This window comes from Alligator mississippiensis, chromosome 5, assembly GCF_030867095.1.
Source record: "Alligator mississippiensis isolate rAllMis1 chromosome 5, rAllMis1, whole genome shotgun sequence".
Classification (NCBI taxonomy): domain Eukaryota; kingdom Metazoa; phylum Chordata; order Crocodylia; family Alligatoridae; genus Alligator; species Alligator mississippiensis.
Genome location: NC_081828.1, coordinates 204,032,167 through 204,054,061, shown reverse-complemented (window position 1 = coordinate 204,054,061; position 21,895 = coordinate 204,032,167). Strand labels below are relative to the sequence as shown.

The window sequence follows — 21,895 nt, the reverse complement described above, 5'->3', positions numbered from 1 at the left end:
CAGCCTGTCACATGGTTCGTGTGGCCCTGCCCTCCATGAGGTGGAGCTGGATCAGGTTGCCCTGAATCTCATCTGCATATATATATTTTTTTTTGGAGGATCCCAGGGTGCATAACAAGAATATTTGGTTCCAGTCATGAGTGAGGCTAACTAGTATGTGGATCCTTGGCGGGGTGGGGGGTCTGGAGTACACACAGATACTGAGAAGTGCTGAGCTATGCATAGCTCACCATGGTTTGAAACATCATTGACTCTTCTGGGACCCAGCCCCGTAAACTATATGGTAAGTCATGAGCCTTTTGGTTTTGGACTAATATCATGCATAGTTTTACCTGGCAGGGGAAATATCATGACCATGAAGGGGGCAAGTACCCTGACCTAGTAGGTAGTTTAAAAATAGCTTTGTGTAGTAGAGGGTGTACCCTATGAGCACCTCCTAGTTAGCTTCCCACTGGCCAGCTTCCAGCGAGAAGATTTCAGCTACATGGCAGAAATGCAAGACTCCTCCCTTGCTTGCTCCTGCATCCGTATGGCTGAGGGCAAGTGAAACTTGGGGACATCCGAACCCCAAGTCACCAGGCTTGGGCCTGCACATAGGATGCCTGCCAAAGAATTTGGAAGTATCTGAAGTCCCAGGCTGAAAAGTCTTGGGTGGAGGATACTTGCCAGTATAGGGCCAAATGAGGTTTTTGAGTGATTCAAAGGATTTGGAACTGATCTGGCTGATTTGACCTGGGATACAAAAAATTGTCCTGGGAGGAGGAGTTTGTAGTAGGTACAGAAAAATGTGTTTACAGCATGCCTATGCTAAAACATGCAGCAGTTTCAAAGAAGGTAAAATGTATCAGTTCTGGATGAGCTAAGTCTATGGATACCCACAATACCAAGTAAGTGTTTTCAAATTTGCTTCTCACTTCCATGTGCTCAGGGAGAGCAGGGTCTGATGGTAAGTAGCAGAGAGAGGTTGGCAGTGGGCAAGGTAGCCACCTGACTGCCCCAGATTTATTTTTCCTGCTCTAGCAGTGGAAGGAGGACAAATTCAAGGCAAACCTCCAATAATTAGATTCTGTACCTGGAGAATTATAACAAATTTGTAAATTTTCCAGATATAGAATTGAATTATTGGGGGGAATCATCTTATATTCTGGGTTTTCTTATATTCAAGTAAATACGGTATTCACATCCTGCCCAAACTTTATAATTTCAAATTAGTGAGACAATTAATGATACAAAAAACCCCCACCACCCCAGGAAATATTCTGCAAGTGCTACCATACCACATGGCTAAGGAAGTGTATGTCACTAACAAATAGACCTAATTAGCAATTTTTTTGTCAGTGCTTCCTGGAGGGAAACAAGAGAATATTCTCTGGCCCCTCAAGGTGAAATGTTGGGTGCTTTCTACCAGTGATTCCCTTTTATGAAAGCTGGCGTGTCCTTCACATTGAAAACTTTAATATTAAAAGCTATGCAGTAAATTTCAGTAAAGCTCCAAGACATGTAATAAACAAGGGCATGCAGAAGGCACGTTGACCTACATTTCATCTCCATGGGGGCACGTTTTACGTTTGGCTCTGCATTGTGGATGCCTCCTTTCCATTAGATAGCTCCTGCCCTGTAGTTCTAGCTGTGCTAGTGCCATCCTCACTCCTGGAGGCAGCAGCAGGAAACTTTTAGGAAGCTTTGTTAGTTTTACAGTGCGATTAACATCGAGAGAGTAATCTGCAGAGTAAACTGAGTGGGAGCTAAAAAGTGAACTAAAATAACTGTTTTCATTGATACTGGGGCACACACTTATTGATCTGGAAGTTAAAGGGGTCCCAATGCTAGCACAGTTTACATTGATAGAGTAGTCTAAGGGTGAGGAGTGGCCTTAGTGGGAAGAAGAACTGAGCCCATCAAGGCTGTTTAGCTATAGTCTGGACACATCTACATGAGACATTTACTAGTTATAGTCTGGACATGTTTACACTTACTGCGGAGTTGCCCTATTATGCCACAGAAAACTAATAAACTGCAGCAGGTTAGTACTTGTAAACACAAATATTATCCTGCTGCAGAGGTTTTTCGTGAGCAGCAGTGCGCACACGGTAACAGGGCTGGCTGGGGCATGAGGGTGCTTCAGCGTGGGCTGACCCTGTAGTAGAGCACCCTCGTGCCTCAGCCAGCTCTTCCACAGCATGTTGAGCCAGGGCTGCTTTGACCTGGCTTAACGTGCTGTGGTCCTGGGCACACATTTAAAGGCATGCCTGGGAGCAATAAACTGGCGCAATTTGCTGGAGTTTATTGCTGTGAATTAATTGCACATGTAGCTGTGCCTTCTGTGGACTAGATCAAGAACCGAACTTAGTATTTCACCGTATAAGTCAAAGTTTGAAGCCAAACTATTTACCCTTAAAGTTCCACCTCGACTTTTATACAACATATCAGTACTTTGAAGTAGAAAAACACTTTGTTTCAAAGTTCCTTTGTCTTAAGCCAGACCCTACCCTGCTGCATCCAGCCCACAGGGAGGCATCCAGGGGCATGCCAGGGAGCATGCTGGCATTTAGGGGCTTCCCTGGCATTGACTGAAGCCAAGCCAGGCTCCACTCCCCACCCTCCCCACAACAGCCCAGAGTCAGGCTAGGCGGCCAAACCCTGCACCCTTCAAGTGTGGCCCGGAGACACTTACCCATGGCTCAGTGGCTGCCCCATGAGTAATCTTGTCCAGCAAGGTGGAGCTGCCACCTGATGGCATGGGAGACATGTTGCCACTGACCCCCATCAGCAGCACCAGGGCATGGAGCAGCAGTAGCAAGTGGTGCTTGCTGGCCAGGAGCCACTTGCAGCCCCCCATGCTGAACTCCACTGCTGCCCACCTGGTTGCAACTCACAGGCTCTGGCTGCCGCTGCCTCTGCGGCCCCCACTGACCCGCATTTCTAAGGTGCTGGGACAAGGTGACAGCTGAGTTCAAGTGCTGGATGTCTCCCCTGGAGGTGGTTCTGGCAAGGCAGGGTCTGCATATACACTGGATTTACAAAAAATCCTAACTTTTAAAATTAGAACTTTTAAACGTATACAGCATGTAGATTTGTACACTGTAAAATATGGTAACTGCCTAAAGTGGCATTTGAGTACTCTCAACTCAATCCAGTCAGCCACTGCTTGGCACTGGAGGCAAACTCGGTTTTCTAGTTCATGTTTTTAGGCATTTGAGAGGCTTTAGAATTGCCCTTCTTCATGTAGACAACTGTGTCAGTGTTGGCAGGGATTAGCAGCTTCATACCTAGTTCACACCAAAGCCCAATAGGGATCCAGAAACTAGGTGTTTCTCTTCCTGCATCCCCCAAGAGGCTTGGGCATCCTCCTAGCATGCCAACCACACACCAACAGAGCTGCAAAATGTTATTGTGAATACTTGATTTTAAAAGAGCTGCTGGAAGTGAAAAAAGTGGTCTACCTTTTATATGCTGTATTCTTTTTTTGCACCAGAATTCAGCTTGTATAGGAGAGGTGAAGAGACCCTCAGAACTCTAGCTGGATGGTTAGGGCACTTTTCTGGGATGTGAGTTGCATGGGTTTGAGCCCCCTCATCCAAAGGAGAGCACTGAATCTGGATCCGGCACTTTCTGGATGAGTACACTAACCACAGGCTGTTACATAAATGTGCATCTGTGCTTTCCTCTATTCAAACATAAGTGTCATTGTTTTACTGTCACTTTTGGTGTTCAATTTTGATTTGTAAGATTGAGAAAATGTATTTTTAAGGATGGTATATAAACTGCAACTGTATAACTGTGATTGTGTACAACCTGCAAAATATGACAAATGTAGTAGCGTGTGAAAGGGAACCGTACAAGGAAAGCATCGTTTGTTTGCATACGTAGCATACACGTATATGGACAGTAGGGTTTTGTTTTAAAGTTGTTTTTTTAATGTTCATGAAACACAGAACTCTTTAAGTGAAAAATATTTTCTTATGAATGAACCATAAAGCAGGTTACCTAAATGTTAAAAGAAGAAAAAGTAATAGCCTTACCTCATTAGTGGCAGCATGTTATCATTAAAACGTTTGTCATGAAATTTGCCCCTAACCATTCAGTGAAGTTCTGACACTTAGTTTGCATGCATTTTATCTGAGCAAAACCTTCAGCAGAAATACATGCACAGACTTATACTCAGCTTCTGGGACAGAGGCAAACCCCCCCCTCCCCCCTTACCCCCCCCCCCCCCCCCAAAAAAAAAGGTCCGCTGTAAAGGCAGGACTTTGATTTCTGTGAAGTTCCAAGAATCATGGTCCATCCTGAAAATGGAGCTGTGGACCAGTAATGTAACTGGGGGATGGTGACTGAAGGAGGGGCACTGCTGGCAGCAGAGTTGCTGGCACGGTCTCATACACTGGCCAGGCCACGGGGCTGCTCTGTTGAGCCTCTGCTCTGGACTTGAAGCAGTCCTCGATTACATGTGATCAAGATGAACTCGGTGTGATACTGTGGTTTAAAGGGTTAATACAAGCATAAAAAAGTGACTTTCAGGTAGAGGTAGAGTAGTGATCTTGCCTCTGTAAACAGCATTGGTAAGACTACTGCTCCCATACCGTGGGTATGGATGCACAGGGCATGTCCCCATGAGCGGGAATGTGCGTTTCCCCACGGACAGCTAGCAGTTAGCATATATTTGTGCTGCTGCTAGTGGTCCTGGGGCATGCCCCTGCACATGCACTCTCGTGCACGGCAGATTGCTCCAGGTGGGGTGGGGGAGGTCGGGGCCAGCACCTGGGCTGGCCCCAGCAACCTTACCTGGGGGCCTCCCAGGGCAGCAGCAGTGGTGATCCGGCCTGGCTAGCAGCTGGAGCGTGTCTCTGGTTTTGGGCACCCCGCCTTTTTCTGCTGTGGCTTTTTTTTTATACCTGGATTTCCCGATATCTAATTTTCCTGCCACACTGCAAATATGCAGTGCGGTAAATGAAATCGGGAGCGCCACGTGTGTCTCGTGGCCCCTCGGAAGACTTTGAGGTGCCACAAACTACACGTTCCCACTCATGGGGACTCTGCCACAATGCCTTTATTCTGGAGTATTCTCAATTTATTCTGAAATAAACTTACACTGGGGAAAGTTACTCTGGTGAATGAGTTGCGTTATCTGGTACCTTTTGGGAGTATCCATTTACTCAATGTAGATTGATTCTCTGCCACCCAGTGGCCATGTGCAGTAATCGTGCCTATTTTGGCTGTCAGTGTGAGCAAGCTGATCATGCATATACTCTGTTACAGAATAAAATAATGATGGAATAAAATGTGCAGCGTGCTACTTAAAAGTAAATGTGTCGTGTCGTACTCTGTCCAGTTCTGGTATTTACGTCTGAAAATATGGAAATACTAGAAAGAGTTCAAAGGAGCAGGGACAGGACATGTGTGATCCCAGCACTTCAGGGAAGTGAGCTTTACAAGGTGAGGCTAAGAAACGCGATCTAGTAAGTCTGCGAAAAAGAAAGGTAAAAAGTGACTTGATTTCTGTGTTTAGGTGCATTCCTGTGGGTAAGAATCTAAGAATGAGGTTTTCTCAGCCATGAGGATAATTAAACATTGGAACAGCTTAGAGGAGGTGGTGAACTAGCTTGGAGTCTATAAATATCAGCTTTATTCAGCTTCAGGGAAAAATTCTGTGGGCTGTGTATACAGGATATCAGGTTAGAAGATCGTTGGAGTCCCTCCTGGCCATAGCCTCTATAAAAGGGTTTTTGTTTTGTTTTGTGTGTTAAGACATTTTTCCATTTAATATTTTTTTTAATTTAATATTAATGAAAAAAATATTTTAAGAATAATCCAACATTAAACATAGCAATGAAAGTAAGTTTTTTTTTCCCTTCAAGTATTCATTCCTGTAAAACAAATAAGTCTACTAGAATTAGTGCTGCTTTAATTTAAAGGAAAGGAAAAATGTTAACAATAACACTCACTGTACAGCAGTATCTCCCTGAAGTCCTTGAATGCCAGAGATAGCAGGAGAGCAACTTGCAGGTACCGCACGATAGCTGAGGCAGCACCTGCCTGGTCAGAGATCAAGTGAGGAAGCAGCCATTCAGAACGGGGTTATATGTCATTGTAGCAGTGGCAACCAATCTTTTGGTTTTGTCACTTTATTATTCAAAAGAGAGAAGCAGATTTTAGTATGTCTGGCTATAAGGAAGTGCAAGAGCCACTTTTTGGAGATGCTGTATTTGGCTTCTCTGAGATGAGGTGATAATTCTGCAAAATTGCAAATGGCAACACACAACGGTGAGCTGTGGTCTTAGCCATATTACACACTTGACAATACCAGAAAGCATGTTCAGTGCTTTGTAAAAACCAGGAAGGGTGCAGTCTTAATTTAGATGAGATCTAGCAATAATACAGAGGAAAAACAACTTTATATTAGTAAGATTATATGTTGTTTCTGTTTTGCCTCCTGCATATCTTGATAGTGGTGGTGTATATTCCAGGATTTATGGCTGAATGTGTTAAAATTTATGGTGTGTGTGTTGTTAAAATGGAGTGGAAGACTCGAATTCAGTGATCAAGGTACAGGACCTGAAGTTGAGATGCAGACTTTGTGCCTTTCTCTGTCCCTGATGCTTCCATGGAATCAATGGAGACCCTGTGTATTCATGAATACTCCCAATGAAGATAGTTTCATAGTTGGTAGGGTCGGAAGGGACCTAAGTAGATCATCAATTCCGACCCCCTGTCAAGATAGTAAGGCTCTGTGTTTTTGCCGTGCTTTACCCACATAAATCACATTGAAGGAGTCGGGCTGTAACCTTAAACAAGTTACTTAGCCACTCGCTACTTCATCTTTCCCGTTAGCGCAGATGTTAGTTAGAACTCCTACAATCTCTACATCTTCCTTGGAAATGTCTTGCAGTGATCCCGACTTGATGCGTCGTGGCAAGCCACAAATGGAACCAAATGAACTGTAATTTTATCTCTGTCCTGTGAAAAGCTATACTAACAGTCTACTTCCCTTTTGTGAGCCTACAAGCATTTCTCAAGAGAAAAATGGCGAGCTTCCTATGACTGCTGTGCAACTGAAACCTGTAATAAGTCGTGTCTTTTTTTTCCCTTGTAGAGTTTACAGATGCTTCCTCAGCAACGGAAAGCCATAGCGAAATTCAAGGAGCCAGCGCACGCATTAGCATTTCAACAGAAATTCCACAGGTAAATAATTAACCCCTGCCTCATTCTTTTGTTTCCCCTCTTTTTAAAAAAAAAAGAAGCTTGTATTGCAGTCTCTTATAAAAAGGTTTGTCTTAATCCAGTCAGACACTTTTTACTACTGACCTCCATCGTCCTGTTTTCTGTCCATGGATGGTAGCGTAAGTTTGTCTAACAAATTGAAACTATTTTCTTTAACGTTTTGCAGGCATATGATAGATCTGTCCCATATTAATGTGGCACTGATAGTTGAGTGATACCTGCTGAGAATATAATCTGTGAACAAATGAAGTCTACTGTGGAGCTACACAGGAAGATTCAGTGGCAAAACTATCAGGATCTGAAATCTTTTCAGTTTACTGTCTTTCATTAACTGGCCTGTGGAACTATAGAAGGAAACAAGATGTCCTCAAGAAAAGGTGAACTTGAGAGGATCTAGCGCCATGGAGATTTTGTGTTCAGTTTCTTCACATTCTGTTGTAACCACATGGAACTGTAGATTTTTTCAGCGTGCTTACATTGCATGTAGACACTATTCTTCAGGATGCTACTGTGTGATCACAGTGACTTGAGTTGAGAGAGAACATTTACATCGAGAAATTTAAAAACTCACTTTACAGCAAAGAATATTTGATAATGGTTGCTCTTATCTTCAGTGCAAGGTATTTAAATGAAAACTCACTTTTCTAAACCAAACACATGAGTCTGTATCGCCAAGAAGATAAAAGGTGTGTTCTTATATAGATTAAAACATGGTCTATTTAACCAATCGGTAGTATGCCAAGAAGATTTGGAGGTGACACGGGAAGGTTGGAGTTTCTCTTTTTGTAAATATGTTAAATCTTTCTTGGCATCTTCTAGTCCAGTACAGTCTTTCTGCCTTTTCCCTTCTCTCCTGCTCATAAGTAAAACACTGTGTAGAAATGTCATTGCTACATTTCCCCCTTGGGTTTAAAAGAAAGATTTTAATCTTCACCCTCCAGTAGCATCATGAAATAGTTAACTCTTAGTGGTATTGATTACAGTTTAGATTGTTTTAAATGGGAATGCAAGGTACAAGTTAAAACTAAAGCACTTAGGTGCTTGTTTTAAAAAAAATTGGCATAGAAAAAATAGTACATTTCCCAATAATTACTTTGTACCAGAGTTACCTTAAAATTATTTTTATTAAGATATTTTTTCTTTGGCATTTATTTTGTGATTAATGCTCAAACATAAAAAAAATCCCCATAATAGCAGAAGCATTTCTTTTGTGATATGGTGTTCCTAATTGAGTTGGGATTATGGGGATGTTATGCTGCTGCTGAAATTAGCAGTTCCAAAAATTATGTGCAAAGATTAAGGACATTTACACTAAATAAAATCAACCATACTTCCTTTGGGTTGGCACTGTCTAGACAGAATTTCCAAAGGAACAAGTTTTCAGTTACTTCTTGGATATGGTTAGTAAAATGCCATCACTTAGATCTGATCTCAGGTTTACTGAAACATTTCCTCCGTTCTTAGATTTGGGGGCGTGGGGGTGTTGTTAGATCCTTTAAGTACTTGACCTGCATTTTGAACTTGGGTACCTATGGGGTCTTTGTAGGTTTATTGAGACCCAAGTAACAAACAGAAAAACAGTGACAGAGTGCAGTGAATTTTACAGTAGTATAAAAGCTGAAACCTAAAATAAATGCCAGAACATGGAAGAACGGGTGTGTGAAGCAAATTAGTTGCTATTAACCTTAGCATTTGTGGAAGATTTAGTACTAACAAAGTTCTTATAGGCCTTCTAATTGGCTTTCTCGCCAATTTTCTTTTTTTTACTGACTTGCCAATTAAATAGAAGTTACTAAAAATTAATGATTGAGCAGTAAATATTGTCAGAAGTCTCCCAGACAAAGCTGCTTTCTTTTTCCACTGAAACAATGCAGGGATGAGGTTGTATATTACAACTATTACACTGGAAAATGGAAAAAAAAAGAAAGAGAGAGTTATTTAGAAATCCATTTAGGACCCTTGCAAAGTATGCCACTTTAACAGATCGCAGCAGCATTGTTGGAGCGCTCCCAGAAACGGGAGTTTTATACTCACCTAGCTCACTCTGGCTTTTCGCAGAAGTCTGAATCCTGACACTTAGCATCTTTCAGCACAGCTGGTATTCTTTGCTCAGGACAGTTGCAAGACTGGACCAGTAGATGTGTCACAGGCAGAAGTGCACTGGCAACTGGCAAAGCCGTATGTGTAAGTTAGCATGATGCCTGACTTCACAGAGCCTGGCCCAGTCCAGAGCTCTCTATCTCTTCTCTTCCATGAGCACTACAGCCTCCACTCCCTCCCCCCCACCCCACACAGTTTCGGTTGTTATTTTTAAAAGGAATGCCTACATCTATATAGGTCATTGATCCCACTGTGAAAGAACAACTCTGAAATGAGGTGATCAGAAAAAACATGCAAAAAAAATGAAACGATAGGGGTATCTTCCTATGGACGTACGGACTGGATGCAACTAGAATGAAGTCGTGTAGCTGAGTTCAGCAGTGGGCATGTCTGCAGCTGATCAGCTGTCCTTTTTACAAGCAGATGGCCGATCAAGGGCTTTTTTAGAGCCTAAGGAATAAGGGGCCTGATCCAATGTTCAGAGAAGTCAGTGGAAGGTCTCCATTGACATCAGCGGGTTTTGAATCAGTCCCTTTCAGCCAACTGAGCAGGTTTTAAAAATTTTTATTCAAGGCTTTTTTTTTTTTTTTTGCTTTTTTTTAACAAGAAAAACAAAAAAAAACTTGTCCACTGCTATAGTGTGGCTTGAAAATAACATGAACAATGTCTTCTAATTTAAGTAGATTTGAGGCTGTGTAAGCATTGTTTAATACATGTATATATCCCCCTTAAAACATAATAGATTACTGCTTGTGCATAGGTAGAGTGCAGACATATTTGATAGTGATTTTAGCTGTTTACTGCAATAGCTGGGTATCATATACTGATAAGTGTGCTATATGTGTGTATGTCTATATGCATATAATTATATACATACATACATCCTGTATATTCCCATATCTTTTTAACATGATCTGAACAGTACAGTAGTAAAAAAAAAAATAAAACAACTATTAGGTTAGCCATTCATCCAAAGTGTTTCAGTAAAACATATCTTCAGTAATAGTCTCCTAAGTTACAGTTGGATTTGTTGGTTGTGACCTATTTGAATGATAGCTCCACTTTTAGTTCCATTTGTTGTGGCTCCTCCCAAAGAAAGCAAAGGAAGAAGAGGTAAAACTAGAAGGCCATGTAATTTCCATGATCTCTTACAGCACTTAGTTAAATCTGGTCATCCTAACTCAACTTTCTTCGAAGATCTGTTGCAACCATTATCTTGTTCTTTCTTTATCATGCATTTAAAATAAGACGCAGAATGCAAAAATTGCATTTAATGTAGTATGTAAATATGGAACTTTTAAAATTAAAAGATGTTATTCAAAGTGCTTATAGTTCAACCACATCTTAGCTACTTGTTAGGGTTTTTTTTGTGTTGTCTTATCTAAGTTTAATGGATACAGTTCCATAATGTTGATGTGTTTTGTGTATACCTTCAAATTTTTATAAAGATGCCAGTAAGTCAATACATATATTTTGATCTGTGTATTATTTGTTCACAATTAGCTTAAATTTAGCAGTCATATTTTAAGAGGTAAATATATTGTAGGTGATTATGTGGAGCCATTTTTTTTTCTTTTTGAGTTACCTTGTTTTGATCTTGTGGCATTTGGAAGTTCCCTTTTTATATCGTACTGCATCTTGAGTAATAGACTGCTCTGGCCAAACTGTGTAAAATTTTAGAAAAATGTTCTAATTTATTTTTAAGAAGCCTCTGTCCTTTAAAGGTTGAGTGGGCTACAAAGTACCCTGTCTTTATTTTCTCATGTCAGGCTGAGGTTTGGGTTTTGGGAAGGTTCATTCTTATTGTATTGCTCTCAAAGTTTGGGAGGTGGGGTTATTATTTTTTATTCTACACACAGTTCAAGTTGGTCATGCTAAATTTTAGTCTCAACACAATATCAGTGATTGGTATGGTGTTTTGTACAGCCAAAAAAAAGGAAATATTTAGAAATGGTTAAAGAGTTCAGTGAAAGTGTGTAGCTAGGCAGGAGTTCAGAACTATAAAATCTTTATAGGAATTACAACACACATTTTATAACCTCTAGGGGCAGAAGTTAATCTTAGCAAGTTGATGTGAGCCAAGAATGACCAAATTATCTCCAATATAACTGAACAAAAAGTAGGATGGCAATGAGAAACTGCAGCTAAACTTGCAAAATCTAGGGCAGAAACAGATCTTTAAATTGGTAGTTCTAGACCCCATTTGGAAAACTCATGCCTCTACATATAGGAGCTTTTAGTTGTTAAACTACTAGATATACTGAGCATCTTAATGCCTTTCACAGTAGGATTCTGTTACAAAGGTTTAGCCTGAAGAACTTTTACAACTGTAGGTGAACTCAGGTTGCTTGTGTGTTGCTACATTTATTGCCTTGGGTGCATGATAGCAACTAATTATAACTACTTCGGAGAATAAGAGCATTTTATTTGGTGCTGATAGTTTTTAATATATATACAGTTTAGTATCTTCAATTTGGTCAGCATTCAGAGCTCTGCAGTTTCCAAGAAGTTGCCGTGTGCACTTCCTAGAATTGGATAAAGTAGCTGTGAATCTTGCCTTTTGTCGTGCTTCTCTGGACATGTTCTACATTTGCTTGCCACCACGGTTCTGTATGTGTGCACTGTCCAACCCATTTAGCCTGGTGTACGTCCTCTGACTGTTTCTGCTCAAAAGATACAATTCTGGCTTCAGATACTCGCTGTTAGGGGGTTTTTTGTGTGTGTTTTAGTCACCTTGGCATCAGGTTTGTTTTGGGGGTATTTAATTATTTCTAGTATTTCTTAATTTTTCTAGCTGCAGTATTGGAGAAAAAATAAATGGGCGGGGAGATACTAGACAGATTGCCGAAGGTCCAGCTAGATTTTAAAGAGCATGTAGGGGCATTCAAGGCTCTTGTTTTGGTGTTGCATTTCAACTGACTTTGATTATTAAATGTCATTATTTAACATCCTTCTTTAAACACTAATTAAAAGTATTTACTAGAAGCATTATTTCAAATTAGTATTGAATCCTAAGGATTTTGTGTAAGGTTTTTGTAACCTAATTAATTTTTATTATTATAATGCCTACATTTTTAACTTATTATCCACATGAGCGCAGGGTCTTGTGTACGAAAACACTGATTCATATTGGATCCTCACGTATACCATGTTCTGGTATAATATGGTTGGGAAGGATCATTTTGTTTTGTTCTAGAGCACTGCCTTTTGCAGGGTATTTTTTTTTAATCTTCTGTTTCTTTTTCTATGCTTAATTTGGTGGGAACATGTTATATCTTTCATACTATGAAACGTCAATGGGCAGGTTAATTTCACTGGGTCCTTAAGCACTTGTATTGCTTTTTCACTTCTTGGTTGAACACATTTTTCCAACTCTAAATGGGAAAGGGTCTGTATATATACTTAATTTCTCAACAGGTGTACATCAAGGGTTTTTAACTTTAAACTATTCCAGTTGATGAATTTTAAAATCTTTTAAACCTTATTACAAATTACGTATGTATTTGAGAGCAGTTCTGTGTAAAGTTTTTGGTTGTGTGCGCTTATTTGGAAGATGGCTGTTAATTGGAACGTTTGTGACCATTTTTACGTCGTTATATAATTAACGGTTCAGTCTTTTCTTTACAGGCAGTAATTTTTTGAGCATCTGACGCATTTACTTTGCATGAATAGATATAAAACACTAATTTTCAATAACAGTAGCTTTTTCCAGGATTTTTTTTTCAGGAGATGGGACTTTTTCATTAATTTATCTTTCAGATTAATATATATTATCATTTACAGGCACTGCAAAGACATTAACCCTGATTTTTCCACAGCTGATCATCTGCGTCTGTTCATCTTGTCAACCAGGCTAGTGATAAAGCTTTGCCATTAAAACAAATTATGCCACTTTATTTTATCAGATAGTCTCAGCTCAGCCTGTTCCTTCACTCTTCCCTTGCCCCTATTCTATCTCCCCTTATTCCTAATTTGCTTGCAATTCCTGCTTTACGGCTTTTTCTGCCTTCGATACATCACATCTGTGTCTGTACGTATACATGCCCTCATGTATTTCTGCTGAGATACCTATCCCTCTAAAGCATTCTCTGTTCTGTTTCATTAACCAACTGTTTTGGGATATCAGTCTGTGTTGGAAGGAAGTTACACTGCATCTTTCCACTTTAGTTTTATATATATATATATATATATATATATATATATATATATCTATCTATATCTGCCACCTCAGGGACAGGCTGTTTTTACAGGTTCTTCACTTTTGGAGATGATACTGATTCCAAAGCACTGGAAAAATAATATTTAACTCTAACAATTTTGCTTCACAGCTTATCCACATAGAGAAGTGACAGCACTTTATGTACTTGCTCTAAAAATCTTGGCGTACCAGGAGATACAGGATTAATGACTAACTTTTTCCTTTCCTTTCTTTTTTCAGGAGTTCTGTTCTTGAATTCAGTGATAGTAATAGTACTTTGTTACTGCCACTTAGAAATAATGAGCACCTGTCAACACACTTCTTCCTCTATTACTATTACTGAATGTGATCCTTCCTAACCTGTAACTTTTAAATGTTGTATATATTTGGGTATATTGAAACTATCATTTAAACTGTGTTGCTCTAATCTGGATTATTAAGTTTGTTTATTGGCAGTTCAGAATAAAAATTCAAGAGGCGACTGTATCATGATACTGACTCCACTGTGGTTTCACCTGCTGCATGTTTTCTACAGCATCATCTACACAAGTTATTTTACATCTCATTTCTTAGATGTAATCTTTCCCAATTATATCAATTTTTTCCACTTGCATAAAATATTCTGTGGAACATGTTCAACAGTGAATGTAAGAATGAAAATACAGAAATAATCACTGTGCCAGTTTCTTTTATATTGTGATTCCATGCTCCAAATATCAATATGTAATTAAGCGTGTTTATTGTAACTAAAACATGTAAATAAAATATTTTCACTTTTTATGGTGTATTTCCTCAGTATCTTGTGTTAATGCACAATATGAACTTCAGCTCGTCATACAAAATAAAAAGCAAATACTTTTGCTTCTGTAGCACTTGGAGGCCCCCACTCAGAAACCATCGCTTCATTTTCTAGGTGCTGTAGACATGTAGAACAAAGACGAACCCTACTTTAGAGAGGCTTTAGCTTAGATTTATTTTAAGAAGGCACAGATGGATCAACAGGCAAATAGGATGGAGGCCAGGGAACAGTAAGGAGATGGTTGTATTATGCATGTCAGAAATCAAAGTGGCCACTAACCTAGCAGTGGCAGACAGTGTACTTGATAATTCAGGACATGATACGAAGGTGTAAATGACCCCACTATAAATCACTGTGGACTGTCTTCTAAACAGTAATATCCATGTTGATGGAGAATAACTGAACCAATTTAAATGCAGCAATGTCAGTGAGGTTAGGTCTCCTGCCCAGAGTGCATTTCTTGCATTATGTAGTGTGAGATTTTTCAATACATAATTTATGTTAAAATTGTAAATAATTTATTTTAAAGCAATCAATACAAAGAGGGCCCTACTAATTTAGCAGCAGAAAATCAGTTTTGAGATTGAAACTGCTACATGTTAAAAAGAGAGTTTTAAAAACTTACACTAAGTGTTTTTATTTTAAAAGAGTGTATTTTACGCTTCTTGAGCATTCACCAAGAGAGAATATCCTATCATGTTGGAACAATTAAATTTCCAAAGTATTTCAGTTTCTTCATTGGGCATTTAATGAACAATGCTGCATCAGTTGCAGAAGACTAGTTAAATAAGGGGGGAGGGGGTGCACACGCACACACATGTGAAATGACTTGGATGTACTGAGTCCTGTACTGAAATGGACAGGAATGTTCTGCTTCTGAATAAAGTCTTTTTTACTTTATCCAAAATAAAACAATTAAGAAATTGCAGGCCAAGATTTATCAAAACCCCATTCAATTTCTAAATCATGTATGCACAATGCCTGCAGCAGGGCTTGGTGAAATTACAAACCCACCTGTGATTCTTAAATGCTTATATATGTCAACATGTTCCTTTCATTCTAAAAGCTACTTTAAAATAATATGTTTATCTACCCTTTCTGAATGCACAAAGGTGTTCATATGGCAAGTTTAGCAGAAGCTGAGTTTCCATTCACATTGATTTGCAAGCAGAAGTGATTTTAAAGATACAAAGGCCCCACTCGTGTCTGTTAAGATACTGCTGAAAGGATCATTTTTCTAGCACATCGTGTTAATCTCCCTTTGCAGTCATCCCTTCATTGTCTCTTCCTTTTCTACCACATCAGATGTACTCTGTGTCTTTGCTTTTAATGCCTTTCATAGTCTCTTCCATTCCCTTATTCTCCCTCATTCAGCATCAAAATGTCAACAGCTGCCTTCCACAGCCAAAAAGCAGGAGCCTCCGTTGCCCGCTTGGCAGTGGGCAGAATGCTCTCCATTCCCTATAAATACCCACAAAGCTACCCTAGGTCTTGCACTTGCTCTCACTTGCAGAGATGCCTACAAAAAATCTTGAAAATAGCTAGGGGAATGTTCCTGCATATAAGTGATCAATATTGTCTCGTCCTTGCATCTACCAATCTCTATCCATCGGTTATCTCTTGGCTTGTACGTTACAGCAGGGATTGCATTTTTGTTTGGTATTTAAACAGCACCAAGAGCTACAGATTCTGGTCCAGGACTGGCTTGTAGGTACTCTACAATGCAACGAATAAATGCTACGTGCATGAGCTCGAGGACAGCACAGAGAGGAACTGACCAATTCCCTTTAAAGGGAACATCGGTTAGGACAAGAAGTAACATTTTGTATTTTTTGAAAAAGGTTAAGATGCACCACAAGTGGAAACATTATTGAGCACTGTTAAGCAGAACATGCAGGTATGTGTTCTCTAACATCCCTAAATCAATGATGGGTGTTGCCATAGAGAGCAGGACAGGACGAATTACTCTAGAGCAGGGCTGTGCAACTTCGGTGTGACTGAAAGTTGCATGCGATATGCCAGGCAGTGAGAGGGGCAGCTGCAGGGGCCCACCGTTGGACAGCCCTGCTCTACAACTTCTATAGCATCTACAATTTGCTACTGTGTAAGATAGGATACTGGGCTAGATGGACCGTTGGTCTGACTCCTATGTTACTGGTTATGTTCTTGTATTTGTAAATAAGTAGTCTTTTTTGTTGCTTTGGCAACATACAAATTGTGCTCATCCATGAGCATTAGAAAGTTGAGCTTCATGGTTCTACAGTCAAAGCTGATTGTACTGCAAATTAACCAATATGTTGATTTATTTTTAAGCATGAATCAGTCTAACTTATGATGATGCTGTTCAAGGTGAACTTTTAAAAGTGTATTTTGAGTTAACTAATGGAGTTCCTCAAAAGACGGTCTTGAAACTGAGCTTTAATATCCTCTTAGTGCCTTGGACATACCAAAGGGAGGGCTAATGACATTTGTTGGGACAGTGTGTTGAGATGCTCAATGCAGAGGAGGATGGGTATTGTACAAAAGGAGCCACATGACCTTGAAACCTGGAGTAATAAAAATGGGACTATGCTGAATACCATGAAGTATGTTCTGCCAGTGTGAGAGAATACTGGCTTGGGACCAGTGGTCTGACCCGGTATGACATCTATGTGTTTAAACCATGGGTTTATGCGTGTGAGGACTAATGCAAAGAGAGCTTGCTCTGTGCCTGTCCTTTCATGGCATCTGATGAAGTGAGCTCTTGCTTACATCTCCAATTCTGTTAGTCTGTAAGGTACATCTCTACCCTGCCTTCTGCCTAACTAATAAAAATGTCTACAATAAGCTAAGGATTTAGTAGGGAAGAAAAAAGGAATAGAAAGACTTGAGTGCATTAGTTGATTACAGGATGACTGAGCCACCAATGAGATGCAACTGTGAAAAAGGCACACGTGCTCCTCAGTTAGATTGGGAAAAGCACTTCCAGCAGACAGAAGTACAGGACACTAATAAGACCTCCTCTGGAATAGTGTGTACTCCTCTGGGCACCCATTTGCAAAGAGATAATGTCAAGCTGAAAAGGCACAGACAAAGGTCTATTCAGATAAGGGAAACAAGTTTATATTGGAGGACACTAAAAGCTGATTTAAATTGGCAAAATGGAAGACTGAAAGAGACGATTTATCTCTCAATACACTGAGGGAAGGACAAAGTTGGGCTGAAAATTAAATAGAAGGTACCTAAGCATCTGAGGACAGTGGTTCTGGAACAGCTTTCATTGGAGTGGTGTAGGGAAAGAAAAAACTAATTAGCATTCAGATTGGCCTTGACGAATTCATGAACAAATTTCTGTGACATGGTTGCATGGAACAGCAGGGGACTGGACTCCATGACCCAAGAAGCCTCTTTGAGTTGCATTTTCACGTGCCCAAAGGTTGTTGAGCCAGTCAGCTCATTCTGTCATTCTTCCCTGTTTCTGCTATTCATAGGAGCTGATATATTAACCTGAGTCAGAGACGTGCACTCAGATACCCTGATTTCAGAACAAAGTTTTTCAACTTGCAGTCCAAGCAAAATAGAGTTGTCTGAGGGAAGGATAAGGAAAGGTAGAAAAAATGTTAATGAAAGTTTTTTCTTAACCACTATCATCCCCATCCTTTTAAAACTTTACCTCTGCTCTAAGGTTTGGAAAACTTTGGGTCTTCACTCTTCTCAGCAACCTTTATTTAAGCCCATTTGGTCTAACCAGGAGCCCAGGCAGTAGTCCTTAACCCAGGAGTGGGCAAAATGTGGCCCATGGGCTGGATCCGGCCTGCCAGGCCATTCTATCTAGCCTGTGGAGCCCCTAAAAAATTTAGAAAATATTCATCTTCCCCTGGCTCCTGTCATCTTTGACAGGAGCCAGGGGCAGTAGGACCCAGGGGAAGTCACAGCAGGGTCCTGAAACAGCAGGGTCCACCCTGCCCCACTTCTGCCCAGCAGGAAGCCCCTGCCTAGCAGGGGCTTCTGACTTGGGACCATGGGGCTGTTCATGCCTGCGCTGGAGCAGGAAATTCAGGTAAGCAGGAGGTAGATGAGGACCTAGGACGATTGCCCCAGTCCTCTGGGCCGGGTCAGATCCTGCTGTGCCCCATGGTCTGGACATGCAGCCAAGAGCCACGTGGTCTAGAGCAGCCGGTGCATGGGCAGAAAATTGGGAAAAGCAGCAGTGGGGACAGGGAGAGTGGAAGTGAGCATAGCGTGGGGCCTGCATTGGTGTCCTAGGCCAGCACCGGCGGGGCCCAGAGCGGGGTGGCAGGAATGTGGGGCGTGGGCTGGCAGGGGTCCATGGAGCCAGGCTGGCCTGCCAGCAGGGAGAGTGAGGACCTGGCCAACGGCTTAGAGGCTTTAGGCTGGCTGTAGTGCGCCTTGGCTTCCTGTTCCTACCACACAAGGCGGAGCGGCCCTTGTGGTGCCCCTCAGGGCCACCAGTGTGGTTGTGGCGGCCATGGGGCTTGGCAGACATGGCGGAGGAGGAGGATGACGAGGTGTGTTCTGCTGTCACCGCCTTCTTGTCACCGCGCTTGTGGTGCCATTTACAGGAGTGGATGCTACTGCCGCAGTGCTCCTGCTGACCCGCTGCTGTGCTCCGCCTCCCCACACCCGCTCCTGCAGCTGCTGCCACTGCTGTTCCTGGCCACCATGGGCACCTCAGCGTGCTGCGGGGGCAGTGCCAAGTGCAAGTGGCCACAAGGCAAGTGGCGTTCGGGCTCATGGTAGGAGTGCAGTGGCAGGGGCAGCCTGGCTTCGTCACCCAGTGCCGCTGCAGCAGGAGCTGCTCAGGGAGGTGGTGTGTGGCAGCCAGTCGCAGCGGGAGCACCGCAACAGCAGTGGGTGCTCCTGCAAGCGGCACCATGAGTGTGGCAACAAAGGGAAGGCAGCAGTGGCCGAGCCCGCCGCCACCTCTGCTATGGCTGCCACAACCACGCTGCTGGTCCCAAAGTGTGCCTCTAGGGCCGCTCCGCCTCGCTGCTGCGGGGGTGGGCAGCTGTTGCTGAGCAACGAGGCCAAGCTGCCCCCACGCCCCTGCCGTGAGCCTGAGCACCCCTTGCCCTGTGGCCGCTTGCACTCGGTGCCATCCCCGCAGCAGGCTGAGTTGCTAGCAGCAGCCAAGAACACCAGCGGCAGCGGCTGCAGGAGCAGGTGCAGGGCCAGCGGCAGCAGCTGCACAGGGCGGTGACTGGGCATGACAGGAGCGGTGCGGCGGGAGCGGCTGTTCCTATGAGCAGCACTGTGAGCACTGCCACAAGCATGGGGACAAGGAGGTGGCAGCTAAGCCCGCCTCATTCGCCTCCTCCGCCATGGCCACTTATGCTCGGCACTGTCCCTGCACCAGGCTGAGGCGCCTGTGGTGGCCAGGAACAGCGGTGGGTGTGGGGAGGTCGTGAGTGTGGCGAAAATGAGAGAGTAGCTGCAGCCGAGCCCACCACCTCCTCCTCCTTCACGTCAAGAAGCGATGCGAGGGCTGCTCCGCCTCATGTGGCAGGAAGGAGTGGGAGGCCAAAGCCATTGGCCAGGTCCCCTCTCTCCCTGCTAGCAGCCCAGCCTGGCTCCATGGACCCCTGCCAGCCTATGCCCCATGCTCCTGCCGCTCTCTGGGCCCCACTGGTGCTGGCCACAGGACACGAATGCAGGCCCCGTGCTCCACTCGCTTCCACTCCCCCTGCTGCTGCTTTCCCCACTTTTCTGCACACCCACCAGCCACTCTGCACCACATGGCTCCCATGCCCACAATAACATACACATCCATATATCCCCACAAACCCCCATTCCCACCCACCCATATCCCCCTGACACACATGCACACCCCACACAATATAAAAGTAAGACTGCATTTTGCAGCTATTATGCAATCACTTCTACATACACAGCACAAATGCACAATAATGAAGACAAGAATATATTTTTTAATTAAAATATATTATTATGGGTGTTTGTTTTTTAGTATTTAATTTGGGGGTTTTTATCCCTAAGATGGCAACCCCTCTTCCCCAAAGGAATACTTCCAGGAGCAATGGGAAGGGACTTCCAGTGGCAAAGGTCAGAGGTTAGGGTTAGGGGCAGGACTTTACAGGGGGTTACAAGAAACAATGGCCACAAGCTAGCAGAGAGCAGATTTAGATTGGACATTAGGAAGAACTTCTTCACAGTTCGAGTGGCCAAGGTCTGGAACGGGCTCCCAAGGGAGGTGGTGCTCTCCCCTACCCTGGGGGTCTTCAAGAGGAGGTTAGATGAGTATCTAGCTGGGGTCATCTAGACCCAGCACTCTTTCCTGCCTATGCAGGGGGTCAGACTCGATGATCTATTGAGGTCCCTTCCGACCCTAACATCTATGAATCTATGACTTCTGGTCCCAAGATGGTTTCTAGGGGGTGGGGCACCTGTCAAGGGGCAGAGCTACCCATGCAACCCTTGCCAGCTTGCCAAAACTCGGTAAGTGGCCCTCCACCTGAAATAATTACCCACCCCTGCCTTAACCTGAGTATAGTTCCATTGGCTATGAGGCTATTAATGGGACTGAGGCTATTCAGTGAGATTTTTAAGGGGTCTGAGGACTACTCATATGAGCAAAACTGCATCATAGGACTAAAACTGGCCAATGCCCCTTTCAAAAAAACTCACATTTCTTTTCTTTCTCTCTTCGACTGTTCTGCTACTGAGGATGTTCAGTATGTTGTGTCTACATGCCCTACCTTTTAAAGTCTGGGACTTAAGTTCAATGAGAGATCACAAGGTGCTGATGCTATATTCCATTAAAAGGTAGCTAAACCTGCACTAAATATTTTCTTGCCACCTTTCCAAGTTGGCTGGCATCCTTCTATTAACATGTGGTCTGTCTTGTGAAAAGTGCTGATAATCCTTGGGACAGTGAATATTTCAGTTCCTCCTGGTTCTTACCCTACCTTCCACTGATCATGTACTTGTTGACTACTCTTTCTTGCAGTTCCCTGGCAAAAACATGTTGGTTACATGAAGACATACAAAACACTAGAACTCTTGGTTCCAAAATAATACCTTTGATTAGACCAACTGGAAAATGGCAAGAAAATTGTCCTTTTCTGCAAGCTTTCAGGATCAAAGTCCCTTCGTCAGGCTTTGGGAAAAGTGTAGATGGTACAAGATAGTAAAAAGTCCCCATAGGTAGGAAATAAACTTCATTTTTGCACAGAGGGCGCTGAAGACAGAAGGTTGTCCCTCTGGGTCCATGAGAGTAGTTAGTTAGTTACGTGAACATTTTCCGTGGTGATTTTATACAAATTCTATCTTATGGAGAGGTATCAAGGTTTTATCAGTACAAGATTATGATTCTTCCAAGTCACCTTTACATCATGCTGCAACTGCAGGTATTTTCTGCTACTGTTTTTTCAAATATTTGGGGGGCTCCTTCATGTATGGGGTCTACCTGTAAACCAGGTGCCTTAGTTACTGTGATTCTAACTATTCAGGACAAGGAGAGCGTAGAATTGAAACCTGGATGAGTGAATTTACCCATCCTGGGCTTCTGGCAAGTTCATTCATTTTCTAAAGAGCACCTTGAAGCATTTTGAGGATTTGGCATA

At 42.4% G+C, this 21,895-nt stretch overlaps 1 protein-coding gene across 2 annotated transcripts in view; it reads left to right on the top strand.

The window, feature by feature from the left end:
- Positions 1-14,294, top strand: part of RBM33 (RNA binding motif protein 33) — a 173,390-nt gene extending 159,096 nt beyond the window's left edge. For both annotated transcript variants that reach the window (XM_014608999.3, XM_014608998.3), the window contains exons 18-19: positions 7,091-7,179; positions 7,385-14,294. In XM_014608999.3, the coding sequence (XP_014464485.1) occupies positions 7,091-7,179; positions 7,385-7,433 (138 nt within the window). In that variant the 3' untranslated portion in view covers positions 7,434-14,294. The remainder of the gene's footprint in view (positions 1-7,090; positions 7,180-7,384) is intronic.
- The last annotated feature ends 7,601 nt before the right edge of the window (positions 14,295-21,895 follow it).